Source organism: Dryas octopetala, chromosome 2 (genome assembly GCF_963921425.1).
Source record: "Dryas octopetala chromosome 2, drDryOcto1.1, whole genome shotgun sequence".
NCBI classification, from domain to species: Eukaryota; Viridiplantae; Streptophyta; class Magnoliopsida; order Rosales; family Rosaceae; genus Dryas; species Dryas octopetala.
The window spans coordinates 9753045-9773560 of NC_141367.1; the positions used below are offsets into that span (position 1 = coordinate 9753045).

The 20516-nt window shown below is 37.3% G+C and overlaps 2 protein-coding genes and 1 long non-coding RNA gene across 3 annotated transcripts; 2 read left to right on the plus strand and 1 right to left on the minus strand.

The window, feature by feature from the left end:
• Positions 1-2608: 2608 nt before the first annotated feature.
• LOC147292962 (uncharacterized) lies at positions 2609-5063 on the plus strand. Its single transcript, XR_015120895.1, has 3 exons — positions 2609-3001; positions 3686-3742; positions 4916-5063. It is a non-coding gene; the product is annotated as an uncharacterized LOC147292962 (long non-coding RNA).
• A 2453-nt stretch (positions 5064-7516) lies between these two features.
• LOC147292963 (ATP phosphoribosyltransferase 1, chloroplastic-like) lies at positions 7517-12001 on the minus strand. The gene is made up of 10 exons (XM_086232011.1): positions 11523-12001; positions 11320-11433; positions 10292-10357; positions 10092-10199; positions 9876-9959; positions 9180-9281; positions 8930-9043; positions 8761-8841; positions 8492-8611; positions 7517-7845 (listed from the first exon to the last, which is right to left on the minus strand). The coding sequence occupies exons 1-10, from the start codon at positions 11781-11783 to the stop codon at positions 7750-7752; spliced, it is 1146 nt and encodes a 381-aa protein (XP_086088137.1). The 5' UTR covers positions 11784-12001; the 3' UTR covers positions 7517-7749.
• A 7698-nt stretch (positions 12002-19699) lies between these two features.
• On the plus strand, positions 19700-20047 carry LOC147292964 (uncharacterized). The gene has a single exon (XM_086230980.1). The coding sequence runs from the start codon at positions 19700-19702 to the stop codon at positions 20045-20047; it is 348 nt and encodes a 115-aa protein (XP_086087106.1).
• The last annotated feature ends 469 nt before the right edge of the window (positions 20048-20516 follow it).

The window sequence follows — 20516 nt, forward strand, 5'->3', positions numbered from 1 at the left end:
TTTGTACCAATGATTGGTTGAAGGTAGAAGATTTCTCATTCTACAAGGAACCTACAAATGAGGAGTTGAAGTTTTATTCTGCTTTGGAGACAATTGAGAATGATAAGAAGCCAAAACTAGACTTGTTTATCATTTTGTTAAATTTAATTTGCTCAATGTGTTTGTTACTTATTTTTTCATTCTTATGTCTAATGTAGAAGTGGGGGCTCTACACTTATCATCTTCCGAATCCATGAGCACAAGTTAGGTGATGCTTGAAGGTAAATACCATGATTTTCTGTTTAATAGTAGAATGTTGGATATTTGAAGTGTGTTGTTTAATGCAGGGGCTGTTTTTTAATGCATGGACTGCTTGGTTGCAGACTTACAACAAGGAGAAGTGTGTTGGGGCTGTTCTATTTCGTTTACTCCATGTATTTTTAGGGTTTAATTTAGTCTTTCATTCTTGTGGTATTGTATTGTATTTTAATAGGACTAGAGAAGGATAAGAACTTGTCACTTGTATGGCTATTTATTTTGTTTCTTATGTTGTGTAACTGATTAGAAATTATGTTTGGATTTCTAAAAAATGCTTAGATTATCAAAATGGGCCTTTATATAGACATATGAAGTGTGCAAAATGAGTCTTTAGCTAGCTAAATTAGGCTTGCAAAATGGGCCATTATCCAAAAAACTCACAAAGTTGGGCTTAATATTTGGCCTAGTTGTTATCTGGTTTTCAGATAACCAAATCATACCGAACCAATTTTACGGTTAACCAAACCACTCGAATTAAGCTAGGCTTGGTTTGGTTTGGTTTTGGTTCTCAAATTGGCCATTTTGAAAATGTTGGTTTGGTTACGGTTATTGCTTTGTGGTTTGGTTTTTCGAACCATGCACGCCCCTAATACAAATAGGGCTGGGGTCGATGTTGACCAACTTGTTGACCATAATGTCAACCCTTATATATCAAGTTGATGTCGATCCAGAAAGCTAAAAAACTCAACTTAGAGCATGTATATTGCTAAAGGCAAGATGCAAGGCTAAATGCAAAATTTTGCTTTAGCTTTTGCTTTTAACTAAATTTACAAATTTGTACATTGCTAAAGACAAAGGCTAAAGGCAATCTATTTAATTTATTAATTGATTAGGTCACATGTCATCGTTTAATTGGCTGAGCCAATTATTAATAAAAAAATATGAAGGTGAAAATAAAAACATGTGAAGGTGGGCCAGCCGCTATCCCCCATGTGGAGAACGGACGAGTTCCGCCACTCCCTTGCTCTCCAATCGTTGCGCGACACATGGAATCTACTATACCCACCTTTTCTCATGCGGACTCCACCGATTCTTGGCTTTAGTGCATGCAAAAGCAAGGTTTTGGGCCAAAATTAGCTCAAAATCTTGCCAAGACAAGAATTATTGCCTTTGGCCCAGCAATGTAGAGATTTTTTCACATTTTAGGCTAAATCTTGCCTTTAGCCTTGCTTTTGGCCTAGCAATGTACATGCTCTTAGATATGAAACTCAAAAAACTTAGATGAAACACAATATCTGATGAAACAATGGAACAATGGAACGAACTGTAGTTACAGTGAAACACACTCAGATTAAAAACTCAGCTTTCTTCAATGTTTTCTAGAAAAAACTGATATTATTATGTTCACTGTCATAAATCTCAAGAAGAGAAATTGTAACTTTAAGATGGAATGATGCGATTACTGCGTTACAAACTTACAATGAACACAAGGAGTTTAATTTCGGTATCAGCAGAAATTTCGGTGGTCCAAAAACACGGAAATTTGGATGGAAAGTTCGAGGAAATATTGATATCGGTAAAAATTAGACAAAAACGGTGAAAATTGTAAGAAAATAAGGAAATTTTGAATGAAACTTTAAGAGATGTATATTTAATCAATTGTCTACTACTTTGAAAACAAATTTGAAGAAACTTAATCATATAGTGGATTTAATATGAAATGAATATAATGTGTGCTGCTGGACACTGTTACTTAGAATTTGTTTACTAATTTCTGAAATTTGATTGGGCACATCTCAATTTTATTTATACTACAACTTTTTACACTGTATACATTACATGGTGAATTACATTAGTAACTTAGTACCACAGAGCTCTTATGAGATTCAAAATGTTCATTATCTTCATCATCCTTATTTGTGGAGTACGTGTACTGCGAGGAATTATCATTAAATGTGTAACGACCCTACCTAAATTTTACTAGAAATTTGAGAATTTATTTGGATCATTTTGGGGATTTATTTTGAAAATAAAAAGGCTTTGGTTTAATTTTTAATTTTTGTTTTAAATTGGGCTTGACCCAAAAATTGACTTTTAAAACTAATGAGCTTTTGATTTTGACTCTGGGCCCGTTACAAAGGTCTCAAGCCCACGATTTCATAGACACGTAGCACGCGTTGATCTGAATTACAGTTTAGGAATTACGGGGCAATTGTGTAAAATCGTGGGGCAATTGTATAAAATTGCACTTAGGGGTTTTAAAAACCCATTTTAAATTTCTAAAATCTCTCATTCTCTTTCCTCTCTCAAGAAATTTCTACAAATTTCTCTCTCTCTCTCTCTCTCTCTCTCTCTTATTCTCACTTCTCTCCGACAACACTCCCCTGCACACACCCAGCTCCACCCAAACTCAGCCCCTCCGGCCACTTTCCCGACGACCCAAGACCACCGGCGAGCTGTTCTCGCCGACGCCAACCCCCAGACCAGTCCCCTTCGCCAGCCAGCCACCACATTGACGAGAGGCACAACACACCAGCCCGCAACCCACCCCCTGTACGCACTAGCCCGGCCAATTCAGGCCACCACCCGACAAGCCCAGGCCATTGATGAGCCCCTAGGAGCCTCCTCCTTGCAGCCCAGGCCCCACACGCGCAAGAACAAGGCTAGAGGAAGCCAATCCCACGCGCACAGTAACGACGCCAGAAACCCCCCTCTGTCTCGCCAGATTTCGGCCAAACTCCGGCACCATTCACTTCGAAATTAGGTGGGTTTTCTTCCTTTCTTAGTGTGCTTTAATTCTCTTAAGTTATTGTTGTTTAATTTTGAGTTTAAGTGGAAGTTTGAATTTGGGAGTGTAGGGCCATTTTGGGTTTTCTTTAATTTTCTGGTTAGAGGGCTATTCTTGTTGTTTTGTTTAACAAATTTCATCCCTAGGAACCTCAAATGTGGTTTTAGATTGAAAGGTTGAGTGGGTTTGAGGAATTTTGCAATTTTTTGGCTAAAAATTGGTGATGGGCAGCCACTTTGTGCGCCACCGACTATCAGTTCGAAAACCCTTTATCATTTCGTGTTTGTAAATTCATTTTTAAGGCGATTGTTGGGTGGGTTTTGATCTTGGTTGCGTCGAGTGTGGTTGGAGAAGCTGAAATTGTTTTGGGGAAAATGTGAGACTTTACCGATGTCGAAAATTTCTATAAGACGAGCTTTCCGACAAAAACAAGACTTGTGCTGGTTCCTTTTAAATTAGGTTTAGTTTTAGAAGTGACGGTGACGTTGGGTTAAGCCGCAAAGCTTTCGGGCTGAATGAGGAGGCGTCTATGGATTTAATTTGGGTATGTGAAAATCGTTGTGATTGAACGAAAGTCGGGTGAGACGTTAGGTCTAGCACACACATTTTGACGTCCTTGAGTAGAGACTAATCATATATTTTTATTTGTTTATTTTATAGGTGAGACTATGGTGGCTCAAGACAATCTGATTAAGGATCGAAGCTACAATTCTCGCTGTGAGTGGACTTTATTTTACGAACATTTTTTTAAATTCATGTTTTACTCATTTTGGTTATTGAGTTGATTGAGATATAATAGAAGTTGAATTGGACTTTTATCTTGGAAGGATTTTCTTAAATTATGATTTTATTTATGTATTTTGGTTATTTTGAGTTTTGTTTAAAAAAAAAAAAAAAAATAGTGATGGTGAATTAGATATCGTTTTATGAACATAATTTTGCAAAATTTGCAATAATTGAAATACATTTCTTGTTATGGGCTTGACTTTGAGTATGTGATCCTCAACATAAATGGAAAATGGTGTTTTTATATGTATATATATATATATTTATTTGTGTCAAATTGTTTTCAAATGAAATTTTCAAGGAAAGGCCCAAATCAATGTGTTTTGCGGATTGGTTTTCATTTAACAATGGATATATGGATTCATAAGGTATTTTTATCCTTGAGACGTATTTGAAATGAGGTAATCTAGAACGGTCAAAAAATCATGTTTTGGGCATGTTTTGTTGGATATTAAAATGATGAGGATTTAAAGTGTCCTAGTAGTACCCTCTCTTAACCGGTATAAATTGCTACATATTCACTCTGCACTTGCCTTGTCTGCAGTGTATGACCAGCATAGTAAATTGCTCTGCACTCGCCTCGAGATAACTCAGCGGTGTATGACCAGCATAACATATTGCTCTGCACTAGCCTCGAGATAACTCAGCGGTGTATGACCAGCATCATAAGCTTTGCGTGCATGTATGACCAATATCATAAGCTCTGCGTGCACGTATGACCAGTAGTTTTCCGGGTACTAGTACGATGTGACTTTATACGGCCCTTGAGATCTTACTTTGATTAAGTTTTAAGTTGTGAGATTTAATAATTTGACTATTAGTGTTTTTATTTGAGAATTTAAATGATATTACTATCTAACTTATTTTGTGGGAAGCTTTGAAGTCTTTTGTTTACTTGAGTTTATTTAAAATTCATGCATTTGAAGGCTTCATGATGTTTTCAGAAATGTTTTAAAATTTGTTTTAAAACTGGGGGATTTAAAAAGAAAAAAAAAAATCAAGTTTAGAGTTTACAAAAAACTTCACGCTATTAAAACCTTTTATGTCCACTTACTGAGATTTTTCTCTCACGTCTTGTCTGTTTTGTTTTAAATTTTCTCCCAGGTAGGAGCAGTCAAGCCAAGAGGAACGTCAAGACATTTTGAAAACGTTTGAGGACCTTGTAGGCTAGAGTTCCCCTTTATTTTTATTTGTATAAAAAAATTTAGAATGGTTCCGATAACCTATGAAAATTTGTTGTATTTATCTTTGGATGAGGCAGAGACCCTTATATGCTTTGTGGTAGAAGTGACTGAAAGATATAGAAGTGTTTTTTTGCAGGTTTTAAAAAGTTGGGTTAGTCCAATTTCAGGGGAGATTTTGTCAAATGTTCGGTAGGATTTTTCTTGACTTTGAATCCTACAGAACCACTCCGGATTTCAGGGAGGATTCCGGAGGCGGTCCTGTTAAAATGATATGCTTATAAGTGTGTGTGTGTGTGTGTGTCTATATATATATATATATATATATATATATATATATATATATAAGCACCAAATCATTTAAGATGTCTATATATATTAAGTATATATATTTATAGATTAAGCATATATTAAATATATATACATACAATAATTAATTTTCTTTATATATATGTATATATATGATGAGGTAAACATATGTGAAGCAAGAGTAAAGATATGCATGCATGATGAATAATGATAACATTAAACCAAGGAGATGAACAATAATAACATTATTTAAAGTTGAAGGAAAAAAATTAAAAATTTACTCACAATGCTTGACAATAGTAAAAAGGATAATAAATATAAGAATCTATCATTATTTTATAGATTAACTAATTAATAATAATATTATTATTAAAAAATAAATAAAATAAAAGAGAATATAGGATTACTATTGTGTGAAATTGTTCTTTTGTTGGCAAATTTGACACTAAAAAAATAGATTTTTTTGGATAGAAAATTTTGAAAGAGGGGGGGAAATTGTCGAAATTTCCGATAATCGGCAAGAAATTCCCAAGTTTTCAAGAATACCCATCCATAAAAATTGAATGATGGGCAAATTGATATTTTTCAATGCATCAAAATACATGATATCATCAAGTGAATTAGGCTTAGTGACTAAAATGGGCTGAGTCATTGACTAAAATGTAATTTCTCAAAATATATCGTTAACTAATATGGGATAGAAAATTTTGTATTGATCTATTTGTAATATTGAAAATTTTTATTGACTTTTTTATAATTTGCTACTAAAATTTTCACTTAAATGTCATATTAAATAAGATACTCTCACAAGATTCAATTTTATAACATGAGAAAAATCTAGGACAGGGATTATAACTTTTCACTACATATCACTTGGGTTCGCTGAGGCAAGGTTCTCATGGAAGTCACCTTTTCATGAACCCCACCACGCATAATCTTGTTCTCAGAAATAAGCACCTTGATGCACATATCTACTTACCAAGAAATTATACTATATAATCAATACACTATCATGTAATATAATCAATCTATGTATTATAATATGAGTTGATGTTATTAATATTATACCCTATAAATATAAATGTCATTCAACAATACCCTTACACGTTAGATTGATTACACCACATGATGATATATCAATTATACTTAATAATTTTTCCTACCCCTAAAAAATATGCTAATCTTAGGTGTCATCAAGGAGGTCAAGTTCCTCCACAATATTACACAACTGTAGCCCCTTGATATCTTTCTGTTTGGAACACACTCTTTTTATCTTATCTTATACAGTCGCTTATCTAATGTGAGAAAATTGTATTTGACCTACAGTTTCTAATAATCTTCATTTCGGATCAAATCACAATTCGTATTAAATTACACCTTGAATCAAATCGTCCAATTTACGTGCAATTTCAAGCCTTATGTGCAATTTCACATCAAGTCTCGCAACTCCACCTCCCCAAGACTTTTTTCATTTAGTCCCGCTTCAGTAACCTCCAAAAATATTATGCGTGCTACAGGTGCAATATTGGATAATCGATCACAATGGATAATGTGAGACAATTGCATTTCATCCACAGCACATGTGGCCAAGGAATAGAATGAAATTACCAACTGAAACACAAATGACTCTGCAAACTCAAAGACATAAGTGCTATAACCTTCCAAAGCCAATCATTCATCTTTGTCAAACATCAGAGAAATATGTTAAAGTACTGCCAAAGGTAGAGGAATTATGCTCACAAATGGAAATAACCAGTACCAAAAATATGCATCATAGATAAGTGAAGAATATAAAACAAGACAATCGCTCATTCCATGATTATCAAACTCACTTTCAGAAATAGAAGGTAACAAACATCGGATTACATCCACGCATGAATTTTCAAAGATCGTGAATAATTAATTGAACTTGGTTGCTATCAAAGACTTTGCCAACATTGGACTCCTCCTATATTCCTATTTGATGGCACAATCATAAAACCAAGCCAAATGCAATCTAACCAAATGCTACGGCAAAACTTGTGTAAACGGTGTTCAACTATTTAATCAGACAATTATAATAGAACCATCAATTATTATTTATTAATGTAACTTTTGATCAACTGATGTGACACAGTAAATAAATAAGGTTTATAATGGACCAATAATACACAAATAAAATAGTCACATCAATCAGTTGGTGGCTCTAGTACTACTCTTATCCAAAATAGGTAAATTAGAGAAACAAAAATGGCATACAATAAAAATCTTCTTACGCCGCAATATGATTACATGCGAAGTTGTCAATTCAAGCATAATAGAGTACAAAAACTTTCATTGTTTAAATCCTCATGAGGTGCAATTTTTCCACTAACCATTTGCATGTATCGAAGATGGGCTCAACAAAGTCTTAAGCACTGACATAGCTACAAAAATGCAACAACTGTGCAAGGTATTGACCACAGAGAACTAGAGGCCGAGTCTTGAGAGAAGTTCATGCCATCTTGGAGTTTCTTCATCAAAAATGTAGGTCAAAGGGGAAACTAGAACCCCGCTGCCTCCAATCTGCACACAATTTTAGCAAGGATATTAGACCCCAGCATCCAAAACACAGAATTAGATTTTAAAAATAATAATAATAAAATAAGACTTAGGCAGCACGATGTCAACTATGCAGATAAAAAGGTAGGCAAAGAAACTCAAAAACCAAGATTCAAAATACAATCTCGCATAGTCCCAAAGAGGAGCATCAGTTCTAATTTAGAACCACTATTCCAGAATGTTAAAGTGATAACTAGCTGAAAACTAGAAAACCTCCTACACAACTCTCAATTGTTATAGTGAAACAAATTAAAGGGCAGAGTTGTGTGCTTATATATGTAGCTGGCATGTCTGACAATTAAACAACCAAACAAGTTTAGCCTGCACAGAAACCCATAGAAATAGAAAAGGAAGTTCAAAATATTTTCCTATTTCCTACAATATTTTAAAAATAATGAAGAAACTAAACCTCTGCTTGACAATTCAAATTGCCAGCCTCTGATTTATATTTGTTCTTTTATGCCTTAAGCAGATAGATATAGAAGCCGGAAGAATTTGGCTGTATGAATGTGCAGGTGCTGGTCAACAGCAAGCACCCATGGCATTTGAGAAGGGAAGACAAATCAGTTTACATAACATTGAAAACTACTAATAAGTTATCATGGCTCACCGCTCTCAGTTGTTTTACAGACTTGTAGAGTGCCTTTTTGGGTACACATATGACTATGGCATAGTAATCAACTGTTATTTTGCCATCATGTTTGCAAAAAACTGGACTTACAGTGGGTCCCTGCATGTGCCACCGTGTATATATTTAGAAATTCATCAGAGTGAAAAAGGACATTATATAAAAAAAATAAAACCAATTATTATTGTCATGCTGCAACTTGAAATTATGATTCATGGTTAGAGTGAGTGATGCTTCATTTCAAACCTCACCTGTAAACCAGATAATGATGACTGGCTCAAGATTCGCTCAGCCACTTCCTCTGCACTACTTCCTCTCATATTTGCGGTTACCTGCCATGAATGTGTGAACCAAAATAGAAAACAAGAAAAAACCCTGAAGATACAAAAATATAGATTTTTAGAAACATGAAATGCGCACCGTGAACTGACCCTCTGCCCTTAGATGTGCCTCAAGTCTTTCAAGAATCTCATGTGTCGTGTCAAGTGCACTTTTCCTTTGGATCAATGATCTCTTGCTTGCAACAAGAACTGCCTACAGAAAATCTAATTCCAATTGTAAGACAAGTATTGGAAAAGAGCAGGATGTAGAACCAGCTCCTTCTAGCAGCATCCCAAAAGCTACCAGATCACATGCTCAGTAAGATCAGCCATAAACCAAGAAAGCTTACCTGGCTTCGCAATACAATTCCCCCCTCAATCTCTTTCAAGTTGTTTTCTTTCAGTGTTGTCCCACTACTCACAAGGTCCAAAATTGCATCAGCTATCCCCATCTAAATTAAAAGAGAAATGATTTCAATTATCTTTCACTTCTATTGTAAGTATTAATAGAACCCCTAGCTTCAAATGCCAAGGCAACCAACACCACATCAAACTACATCGTACAAAAGGTTGAAGACCATCCCCATGAATCAACTAGCTAACTAGAGTCATTTGAAAGTATGGTCATCTAACACTTAAGCATGGATTCGGTACCTCCTCAAACAATATCATAATCATAACTACAGCAGCTAGAACCCAGCACACTTCTGGACTAGTATAATGTCCAATAAATTATTGATTAGAGCACTGATGCATAAACTTATGTGAAAGCAAAATAGTTTTTTTTTTTTTAAAAAAAAAAAATACTAGAATTGATAGCCTATGGTTTTCTTCGAAAGGAATCAAGAAAATAATGAACTGAAAATAAGATAATATTAATCATGACAGTCACCACTAAAATGACTGATGATATATATGCTGAGAAAATATGCATCAGGATTTATATTATATTTGGAGCAATACAACCACATTGTAGGGCAGTGAACAATGCTCCTCATAAGTTCAAACAAACCAGCAAATTTTACTTTGACAAAGCACATTCTTACCGCAGGAGCTGCCTCGAGTGCTCCATCGGCAGTTGAAAAATTCACATGGTTCAGTCCATTTTCTTTCATAAATTTGGGACCCAGCTGTAATGAAAGAAAATAGAGAATTAAATCCAAAGAGAATCCTTATTTCAAAAATATTAACAAAATAAAGTTGTTCTCAAAAATAGAAAGTGAAGCATAATACAATGAGATAATCTTAGATGCATTGCATACATAGGTGAAGCCAGTAGCAACACGGAGAGGTTTCTCTTCAGTCCACTGAGGCATTTGTGCTAGCTCCTTCAGTGAATTTATATTCTCAAAAATCCCATATTTTGGAATCTGAAAGAACAAAGGATATTTGAAGGCTATTAAAGGTAAAACGACTGAGATAACTGAATTTGGCTATTTGTAAAATTAAATCAATAACTTACTGCAAGGGATAAATGGCAGTCCCCATATTCAAGAGCATTGTGAACAATGATAAGATCTTCATTCCCCTAAAAGAGCATTTTAGATGATTAGATTTCCCCTTTTTTTGGCAAGTAATACAAGTGATAAGCTTTAAATATTAATGCAGTTCTTCATAGTCATTTTGGATAACAAACATAAAACATAGCAAAAGTTCATCAATAGATGGACAAAATCACTGCAAGTAATTTTTCTCACACAACATAGTGAAGGAAGGAGTTCCAGGAACTGATCAAGACAGGGGAAAGCCTAATGTAGTTGGAGGCTTTCCGGAAACAGTATTAAAGAAGATTAGCTTTCCTTCTATCTATTTTTTGGCAAGTAATTCAAATTATAAGCTTTAAATATCAATGTCGTTCTTCATAATCATTTTGGATAACAAACAAAGGGAAAAAGCAAAGACTTCTTCAAGAGATGGACAACATGACTGTAGGTAATTTTAGAACATACACAAAGGAATAGAAAAACACAGCAATAATCTAATTTCATGAGATGCTATCAGGTAAAAACCTTTTTTAAATAAAATTAATAACAAGGCACTATCATCAAATTGTAAATTATTACAACTGAAAATTCATCCATATAATTTCCCCATAGGTAATATGTCCAAATCAAGTATTGGTCTGAGGTAAGTATCAAGAAACTGGGTTTAAATAGGTCAGGATTGAAAGATGACTAAAATCGCAAATGACAATGTTTTGCACACAGTAGTTGACATGTAGGATGACTCATTAATATTGGTGTCTATATGGCTTTCATTGCAAGTTATGGGAAGTTCTACAGATATTCCATATAAATGAAAACAAAGGATACATAACAAGAAATTTTTTTTTTTTTTCTAATTTGTTTTAAATAAAGACCAACTTCGTATCAACAAATTGGAAATCCTAAGTGTATATATTTCACTGACTGAATAGCACCCAAGCGCATATAAAATTTCACACCCTAAAACTAATAAAAATGAATGAACAGATACCAAATTGATGGATACCTGTCCATATTCACTGACTGTATCAAAACCCGCAATGCCAAGGTCTAAGTCTCCAGACAATAATTTCCGCACGATGTCTTTAGGACGTTGAAACCATACTTCCAAGTTGGAAAGCTGCAACAACTCATGGAAAATGAATTTAAAGATTGCTAAAATATTTATAAAAAAAAAATTAATGAGAGAGAGTGCGGGTAAACAAAAACCTGAGGGATTTGTGCAACATACTGTCGAGGATTGACATGCTTGACAGACAATTGACAGTCCTTGAGGAGATCAAGAGTGTCAGCAGCCATACGACCTTTGCTGGGCAAGCCAAGACGAATCTCACTCCTCTCAGAGACTCTCCCATTCACTACTTCTGGTGATTGCACCTGAGACACACTACATGTGACGTGGAAAGACGAGAAGGTGGGAACAGAGTGATTGGGAAAAAAGGGGCATTTTGGTAGGTTTGCTGTCAGCATATTCTTCTTTTCTTTATGGCAAAAGCTATGGAGATTGACAAGTCTAGAAAGATGTGGGAGGAAGACAAGTCAATCAAAATAAGAGTATAAATTCAAGACCCTAACAGAGAATTAGAAATCGAAACCCTAAATCCCTAAATAGGGTGGCGAGAGGGCGGCGAGAGAGAGAGAGAGACAGTGAGAACTGAGGGGTGAGGGTGTCGAGCTCGAGCGTTGGGTGATTTACTGATTTTTGTGTTTTAGTTCTGTTTTTACTTTTTAGATTTTTCGGAATTTTTAGGGTGTACAAAATTTAATTAAAGAATACTAATATATGTTTTAGGGTTAATTTCATTTATATAACTCAACTATACATTACTTATCAACTGGGTACCACACATTCAAAAACTTTCATTCGGGTATCTCAACTTCAATATTTCGTCAACTTACTACCTCCGTTAGTCTGACCGTTAGGAAGACCGTTAAATGCCTACGTGGCACAGACGCGGTACACACGAACCCACCACTAAATGTTAACTTGTCTTTTAAAAAAAAGCAACATATACAAAAATTAATAAAAAAAATCAAAAAAACTATTAAAATTATATAAAATTGAAAAAAAAAAAAAAAGCCAACCCCCACCTAGCACCCTCCCGCCCCTCCCTCCCAAACCCAGGCCACCCCCACCTCCCCCGCCCTTCCCCCCCCCCCCCCCAAACCCAAGCCACCCCCTCCACCTCCCTCGCCCCTCCCCCCCAAACCCAACCCCCCTGGCCCGTCGCACCCCCTCCCACCTAACCCAGCAACACCTCCGCCTCCCCTGCACAGCCACCCAACTGCTGCATCTCTCACCGACCGCCACCCTCCCCCCTGCGTCCTTCCGAACCCCTAGCCCACACCCCCAGGCCCTCACTTTCTCTCTCTGCCTTACTCAATCTCTCTTTGCCTCACTCTCTCTCCTTGTCCCTTTCCTTTCTCTCTACCACTAGCAGTTCGTGCCTCTCCTTTCTCTCTACCTTATCCCAGCCCCAACTTCACATCACCACCGAAAACCAACCCAACCCATACGCAGCCCCTTCCTGCCCAGCCCAGCGCATACCCGGGCCGCATCTGTTTTGAGAGGTTGGTTTTTGTTTGGGAGGTTGGTTTCAATCTTGGCAATGAGTTTTTGGTTTCTGTTTGGGAGAGTTTGGGAAAGGGTGGAAGAGAGGTTGGGGTTAGGTGGGAGGGGGGTGCGACGGGCCAGGGGGGTTGGGTTTGGGGGGAAAGGCGAGGGAGGTGGAGGGGGTGGCCTAGGGGGAGGGGCAGGGAAGGTGGAGAGGTGGCCTGGGTGGGGGAAGGGTGGGGGAGGAAGGGGAGGGAGGGTGCTAGGTGGGGGTTGGCTTTTTTTTTTTTTTCAATTTTATATAATTTTAATGGTTTTTTTGATTTTTTTATTAATTTTTGTATATGTGGCCTTTTTTTAAAGTCAAGTCAACGTTTAGTGGTGGGTCCGTGTGTGCCACGTCAACGCCACGTAAGCATTTAACGGTCTTCCTAACGGTCAGACTAACAGAAGTACTAAGTTGACGAAATATTGAAGTTGAGGTACCTGAATGAAAGTTTTTGAACTAGAGGTACCCAGTTGATAAGTGATGTATAGTTGAGGTATATAAATGAAATTAACCCTATGTTTTATAATACATTACCCAATTTACCCTATAATGAAGGATTAAAATTTCGATTTCAAGGAAATTTTTGATGGAAATTTTAACGGAAATTTTTCGCATAAATTTCATTTAAAATTTTCATTTCGATAAATTAGATAAAAACGACGAAAATTGCTATCAAAAGTCGAAAATTTTGAATGAAAATTAACCACATGCTTATTTAACATATTATCTACTACATTGATAAAAAAAAATATTGAAGAAACAAAATTATATAATAGATTTCATGTGATATAAGTGAATATAATGCGCACTGAATGCAAATATTGTTAAAAATATGAGTTACTAATTAATAAGTAAATAATACCTCAAATTTATTTATATTATAATATTAAATAATAAATTAAATAAGTATTCAATACCATATTTCAAAACTGAACTCAACACTAGTAGGAGATCATATGAAGATACACACATGTGTGTGCATTTATATATATATGAAATTACAATAGGTAGATGTTGATGACCTGTTACAGAGGTTTCATTTTAATTAGACTTTGTTAGAGTTTGGATTACATACCAAATGATGGGCCTCATTGCCACTAGATTAAGAATTAGAATTGGTATGCCGTTTGCATTGAATATTGCACATCAAAGTTCTAGTATTACACTATTACCTTTTTGATCCATTTCTACCAAGCATTGTGAAGCATATATATATGATTAAATCTTCCTCAAATATACATTGTAACACTCAGGATTTTTGCAATCCAATCGTGTTTTGACACATGTTTTTGAATTTCTTTTGAAACTTAAGATTTTCTTGAAAGGAATGAAATTTCCTTTGTTTTGAGTAACTAACTTGTATCAATTGAGGTTTAGAGTTAAGCTCTAGAACCCTTGAGTGTAATTTTGGTGATTATCAAGTTGGATTATATTTTTGACAATCAAATTCATTGGTGTTGGAATTTTCGTAATTTTTATGAAGATCAATTTATTGATTTGAGTTTACAGAAAACTAGGATTAATTACTACGAGTCTGTAGGATTTTTCAGGGAATTATTTGAAGTCTCGAGCTATTTTTGGTGATTTAACGAAGTTTGAAAAAAAAAAAAAAAAGGAAAAACAACAAGAAAAGATTTGTTGCTAACCGGGTTGACACACAGACGTGTGTCACGCTGTGAGTGGGCGAGAGTAGCTGACATGGCGACAGCTAGTGCCACGTGGGCACTGCACTTTTGACGCAGGCGAGCTTACATTGAGCCATTATGTGCGCGTCACACTGGATCTTTCGCTTGGGCTTTAATTTGGGCCACTCACATTCATTATTGGAGAAGCGATTTGGGCCGTTTGTTCTTATAGGCGCTGGTCACTGTAGTGTTGGGTCAAACTTGACTTGCGTGTGTGCTGACGGTTCGACCTGCAGATCTCTTGAGTCTACAAACGGGTTCCAGCCGGGTTTTTTCCAACCCAGTTCGACTTTCAGGCCCCTCAAGAGGAGGAGTACGAACAACCACCAAGGGTGGCAATCACCCTTACAGAGTTCTTACCGGCTGAATTCTTCTCAAGTGATTATGAGGATGAAAAGAATGAAGTTGTGCAATGTTGTGTGACCTTCGTTGATGATGAGGGTGAGAAAGAAGTTGGTGAAATCACCTTGCACTTTGATCAACGCATTCCATCTGCTGACAAAAATAAAGACAAAGAAGTGTTTAACTTATCCTTTAAAGAGGACAAAACCAACACTAAGAAGGTTCTTATCCCGTCCGAAAAAGAAAGCATTTCGAATGAGGTCCCGTTGTTTACTTTAGTGGCAAACGAACCTAAAAATGACAAAACAAAAACCCTGGTCAAGGACACTGAAAAGTCGCATAAGGCCAAGTATGATATTTTGGCCCATTTGAAACGCATCCCAGCTCTTTTGATATGACACTCTACGAATGTCGAGCGAGCTTCAAGAAGCGCTCATTATGGCACTAACCAGTCCAGAATCCTATAAGGAAAGCATAGAGATGGCAGAATCAACAGTTGTGACACAAAAAGTCTGCACTTGTTGTTTATACAAAAGCACATTTGATGATAGTGATCGATTGCTCGGTTTTCAAGATCATAACCGACCCTTGTATGTCTTAGGCCAAATTGGAGACACACCAGTTAAGAGAATCATGCTCGATTGTGGTTCTGTTTTAAGCATTATATCATTGAAGAAACTCTGCTCCTTGGGGATGGAACCTCGACAATTATCTCCCTCAACAATGACAATCCAAGGGTTTAACCAACAATGTAAGACTGGGGAGTTAATCTCAAGGGTTTTCTTCTATGTAATCGATGCCAAGACGTCCAACAACACCTTGCTTGGGTGACCGTGGCTTCATACATATGGAGTCGTGCCTTCCACACTACATCAGTGCTTCAAGTTTGTGTTGGATGGAAAGGTCAAGAAAGTTGTTGCTGACACTGACCCGTTCGAATTTGAAGAGGTCAACTACTCCGATGCAAAATGGTATAAGTCACCTGGTTTTGTCATTGTAGCACGAGATGATGAAACCACTAAAAGCATGGGGTTTTAGACAAAATTGGAAAAGCAGAAGGTCGAAGCTTCAAAATAGTCTAAACAGGTTCGGATTAAACTTACAAGCAAGTACAGAAAGGATGCCAAAGTTAACGAACAAAAGACTTCAGATTCAGAAGTGTCTAAAGCATCGGAGCTAGCTCAGATTGGAGAAACACTTCACCAAACCAGTTCTTCGGCTAGCAAAAGCTCAAGCGACCTCAACCCGAAGTCAGAAAGAGAATCCGGTCATAAGGCAATATCTTCAGTAGAAGACATAATGATGTCGTTAATGACAAGCTACACTAGGCCTTTACGAAAAATTGATCAGTCAATCCTAGGGGGCAGCTTAGTCATTTCTGTTTAGAAAAATGGACACTACAATAAAAGAGTGGTTTCTTGTAAGAATGCAACTACAACGTCAACACTGATTCCATTGAAGATAAGAATCAAAAGGCGTAAAGCCAAGAAAGAAATGACCAATCTCACAGTGCAACATGAAAATGCCATACTTAAAGCATCTTTCCCTGAACAAGAACCGGAAAGCCTCAAGCCAGGTACTCTTACAAACCACGAGAAGAACATGTTTCGAGAGGTTCAATCAGATGTGGTTCCTCGTTCCTCGGTCTTTCAGTAGCTGGGAAAGGTTGAAGCTAGGCCTCGCAAATCAGTCTTTCAGCGTCTTGAAAACCCAAATCCATCACACACTTCAGTTTTTCAACGACTTGGGGTGACTTCAACAAAATCTCAAAAAAACAAATGGAGATTGAATAAGAAGATAAAATTCAGAATATTAGTCAACGCTGTCGAGAGACAGGAAGAAACAGATTATTCCGTCGAAGCAAATTGTGTTTCAATTGTTGAGAAACCTACAGAGGACCGAGGAATCGCCATCGGTGAAAGAACAGAGGAATTCATTGATATAGCCCAGCTAGCCCCATCTCAAATTGAGGACGGAGGTCAAGCCACTATTGATGAGCTCCAAGAAATTAATCTTGGAACAGCCGACGAACCAAAACCTAGCACGCTGTTGACTCAAGAGGAGCTACAAGCTTATGAATGTGTCCTACATGCAAAAACATTGGGATGTATTTGCATGGGGATATCAAGACATGCCTGTTTTAGACCCAAAAGTCGCAGTTCACAAGTTGAATGTATGAAATCAATTCCGCTATGTGCAGCAAGCTCGATGCCTGTTTCACCCAAAGCTGGCAGTCCAAATCGAAGCAGAAATCGACAAGTTAAAAGATGTTGGCTTTATTCGAGAGGTCCAGTACCTTTCGTGGCTTTCCAGTGTTGTCCCAGTCAAGAAAAAGAATGGTAAAATACGAGTCTACATTGATTTCAGAGATCTCAATGAAGCATGCCCAAAAGATGAGTTCCCACTTCCTATTACCAAACTCTTGGTGGATGCTATAATCGGGTTCGGAGCATTGTCCTTTATGGATGGTTTTTCGAGTTACAACCAAATTAAAATGACATCTGAAGACTAGGAGCTTACAGCATTTTGCACTCCTAAATGAGTATTTTGCTACATTGTATTGCCTTTTGGTTGGAAAAATGCAAGAGCAACTTACCAGGAAGCCATGACGGTCATCTTCAATGATATGCTTCATAACACTATCTAGTGCTACGTTGACGATCTCATTGTCAAGACTAAAAAGAGGGAACATCATCTTAACGATTTAAAAAGGGTGTTTGACAAACTCCGAAAGCATCAACTCAAAATGAATCCCTTAAAATGTGCATATGGGTTACATCTGGAAAGTTCCTTGGTTTCGTTGTCAGATATCGAGGAATTGAAATTGATCCCGCTAAGATCAAGGCAATCCAAGAAATGCCTCTCTCATGCAACTTGAGGGAATTGCGAGGACTACAAGGATGGCTAGCCTATGTACGAAGGTTCATTTCAAACCTTTATGAGAGACGCCAACCCTTCTCAAGGCTCATGAAGAAGGATGTACCATTCATTTGGGATGAAGCATGTCAAATTGGTTTTAATAGCATTAAGGAGTATTTGTTGAGACCTCCAATGTTAATGGTGCCAATTAAAGGGAGACCCCTAATCCTGTATATTGTAGCGTTGGAGCGCTCGTTGGGGGCATTGCTCGCTCAAAACAATGATGAGGGGAAGGAGAATGCTCTTTACTAGTTAAGCAGAACACTCGTGGGGGTATAAAATAATTATACCCCCATCGAAAAGGTATGTTTGGCCTTAGTGTTTCCAGTACAGAAGCTACGACACTACCTTCTCTCTCACAGTGTCACCCTAATCTCAAAAGCAGATCCTCTCAAATATTGGATGTCAAATCCAGTACCGTCAGGACGCCTAGCAAAATGGTCTCTGCTGTTGTCGGAATTTGAGATCAAGTTTGTGCCTCAGAAAGCCATAAAAGGGCATACACTTGCAGATTTCTTAGCCGCACATCCTGTTCTAGATAATATGGAACTACCTGAAGATTTACCTGATGAAGAAGTCTTTACAACAGAGGCTTCTCCATGAAAACTCTATTTTGACGGGGTAGCCACGAAAAGAGGAGCGGGAGCAAGTATAGTGTTCATCACACCATCAGGGGGTCTGATCCCGAATTCGTTCTCAATTCTAGCCATATGTTCAAATAATGTGGCAGAATATGAGGCGCTCATTATTGGCCTTGGAATTGCTATGGAAATGCAAATTGAATGTCAATATATATTTCGTAATTCACAGCTTATTGTTAAACAGCTAAATGGCCAATATGAAGTAAAAAGTGATGCATTACTTCCGTACCACCAAAGAGCGAAGTATCTGATGTCACAGTTCCAAGACATTTACATTAGCCATATCCCAAGGTCTGAAAATGATAAGGCTGATGCGTTGTCTAAATTGGCAGCGTCTTTGACACTTCTTGATGAAAGAGATATATAGATCACTGTTGGGGAACATCGACTGCTATCCCCAACATTGGAACGTATCAAAGAAGTTAATGAAGCCAATAAGGTAGCCATATCTGAGGATGAGGAAGAAGCAGATTGGCGTCAGCCTATTGTAGAATATCTTTAGCGGGGAAGATTACCGACTGACTCAAAGAAAAAAGTTGATGTAAGACGGAGAGCCACCCGATACGTTTATCATAATGACACCTTATATAGGAGATCCGTCGACGGGGTACTCCTGAGGTGCCTATCTAAAAGTGAAGTGGGTCGTGCTCTTTCTGAAATTCATGCTGGAACTTGTGATGCTCATCAAGCTGGTCCAAAACTCCCAGCCCAATTAAAAAGGTTGGGGTACTATTGGCCGACAGTAGTACAAGATGCAATAAAGTTCACAACCACCTGTAAGGCATGCCAACTCCATGCAGACTTCATACATCAACCTCCACAACCTCTCCATCCGACGATGTTTTCATGGCCTTTCGAAACTTGGGGACTAGACGTTGTCGGTATCATAAGGCCTAAATTTTCTCGATTGCATCAATATATTTTGGCGAGGACAAATTATTTCTCCAAATGGGCAGAAGCAATTCCTCTTAAGGAAGTCAAAGCAGAAGATGTTGCAGATTTTATCAGGAACCATATAATCTACCGTTTTAGGGTCCTATCAAAGATAATTTAAGACAACACCACCTATTTCAAGTGTAAAGCTTTGGTTAAGCTATGTGGGAAGTACAATATCCAGCACGTACTAATTCTCAACAAGTTATAACTCATCGTCGAATGGTCAAGCAGAAGCTTTTAACAAAGTACTCTGTAAGATTATGAAGAAAATGATGTCCGAAAATAAAAGAGATTGGCATGAACGTCTTCCTGAAACACTATGGGCTTATATGACAACTGTTCGTATATCGACTCGATGCACTCCATTCAATATGGTTTATGGTGCAGAGGCAATCTTACCTTTGGAAGTCCAACTACTGTCCTTGAGGGTAGCCATTCAATTGATGAACCCAGATGAAAATGTAAAGATTAGATTAGTAGAGCTAGAAGTGCTTGACGAGAAAAGACTGGCCGTCCAACAGAAACTTGAAGTCTATCAAGCCCAAGTGGCAGACGCCTATAACAAGAAAGAAAAATTAGATCTTTCTCAGTGGAAGACTTGGTTCTGATTGTCCGAAGACCAGTTGTTATTACCAGAAAAACCCATGAAAATTTTCAATCAAAATGGGAAGGACCTTACATTGTTTCTAAGGTCTTTTCCAAAAGGGCCTATGAGTTGTCTAATGTGGATGGAGATCACATTTACTCTTGCGTAAATGGCAAATTTCTCAAGAAATTCTATACTTAAGCCCGCTGGATTGAAAACCCGAAAAGGTAGTCCAAGCAAAAATTAGGGCAAAAAAAAAAAAACTCGTTAGATTGAAAACCTGAAAGGGCGATCTAGGCAAAAATTACAGCAAACCCGTTGGATTGAAAACCCGAAAAGGCAGTCCAAGCAAAAATTAGGGACCAAAAAAAAATTAAATAACATTATGAACTACAAATAGCTTGATTCCTCAAAAGGGGTACGTAGGCAGCTTGGTCTCAAAAGCCAGGTGCATCCGTAGGCAATTTGGTCCCAAAAGCCAAATTCAGCTA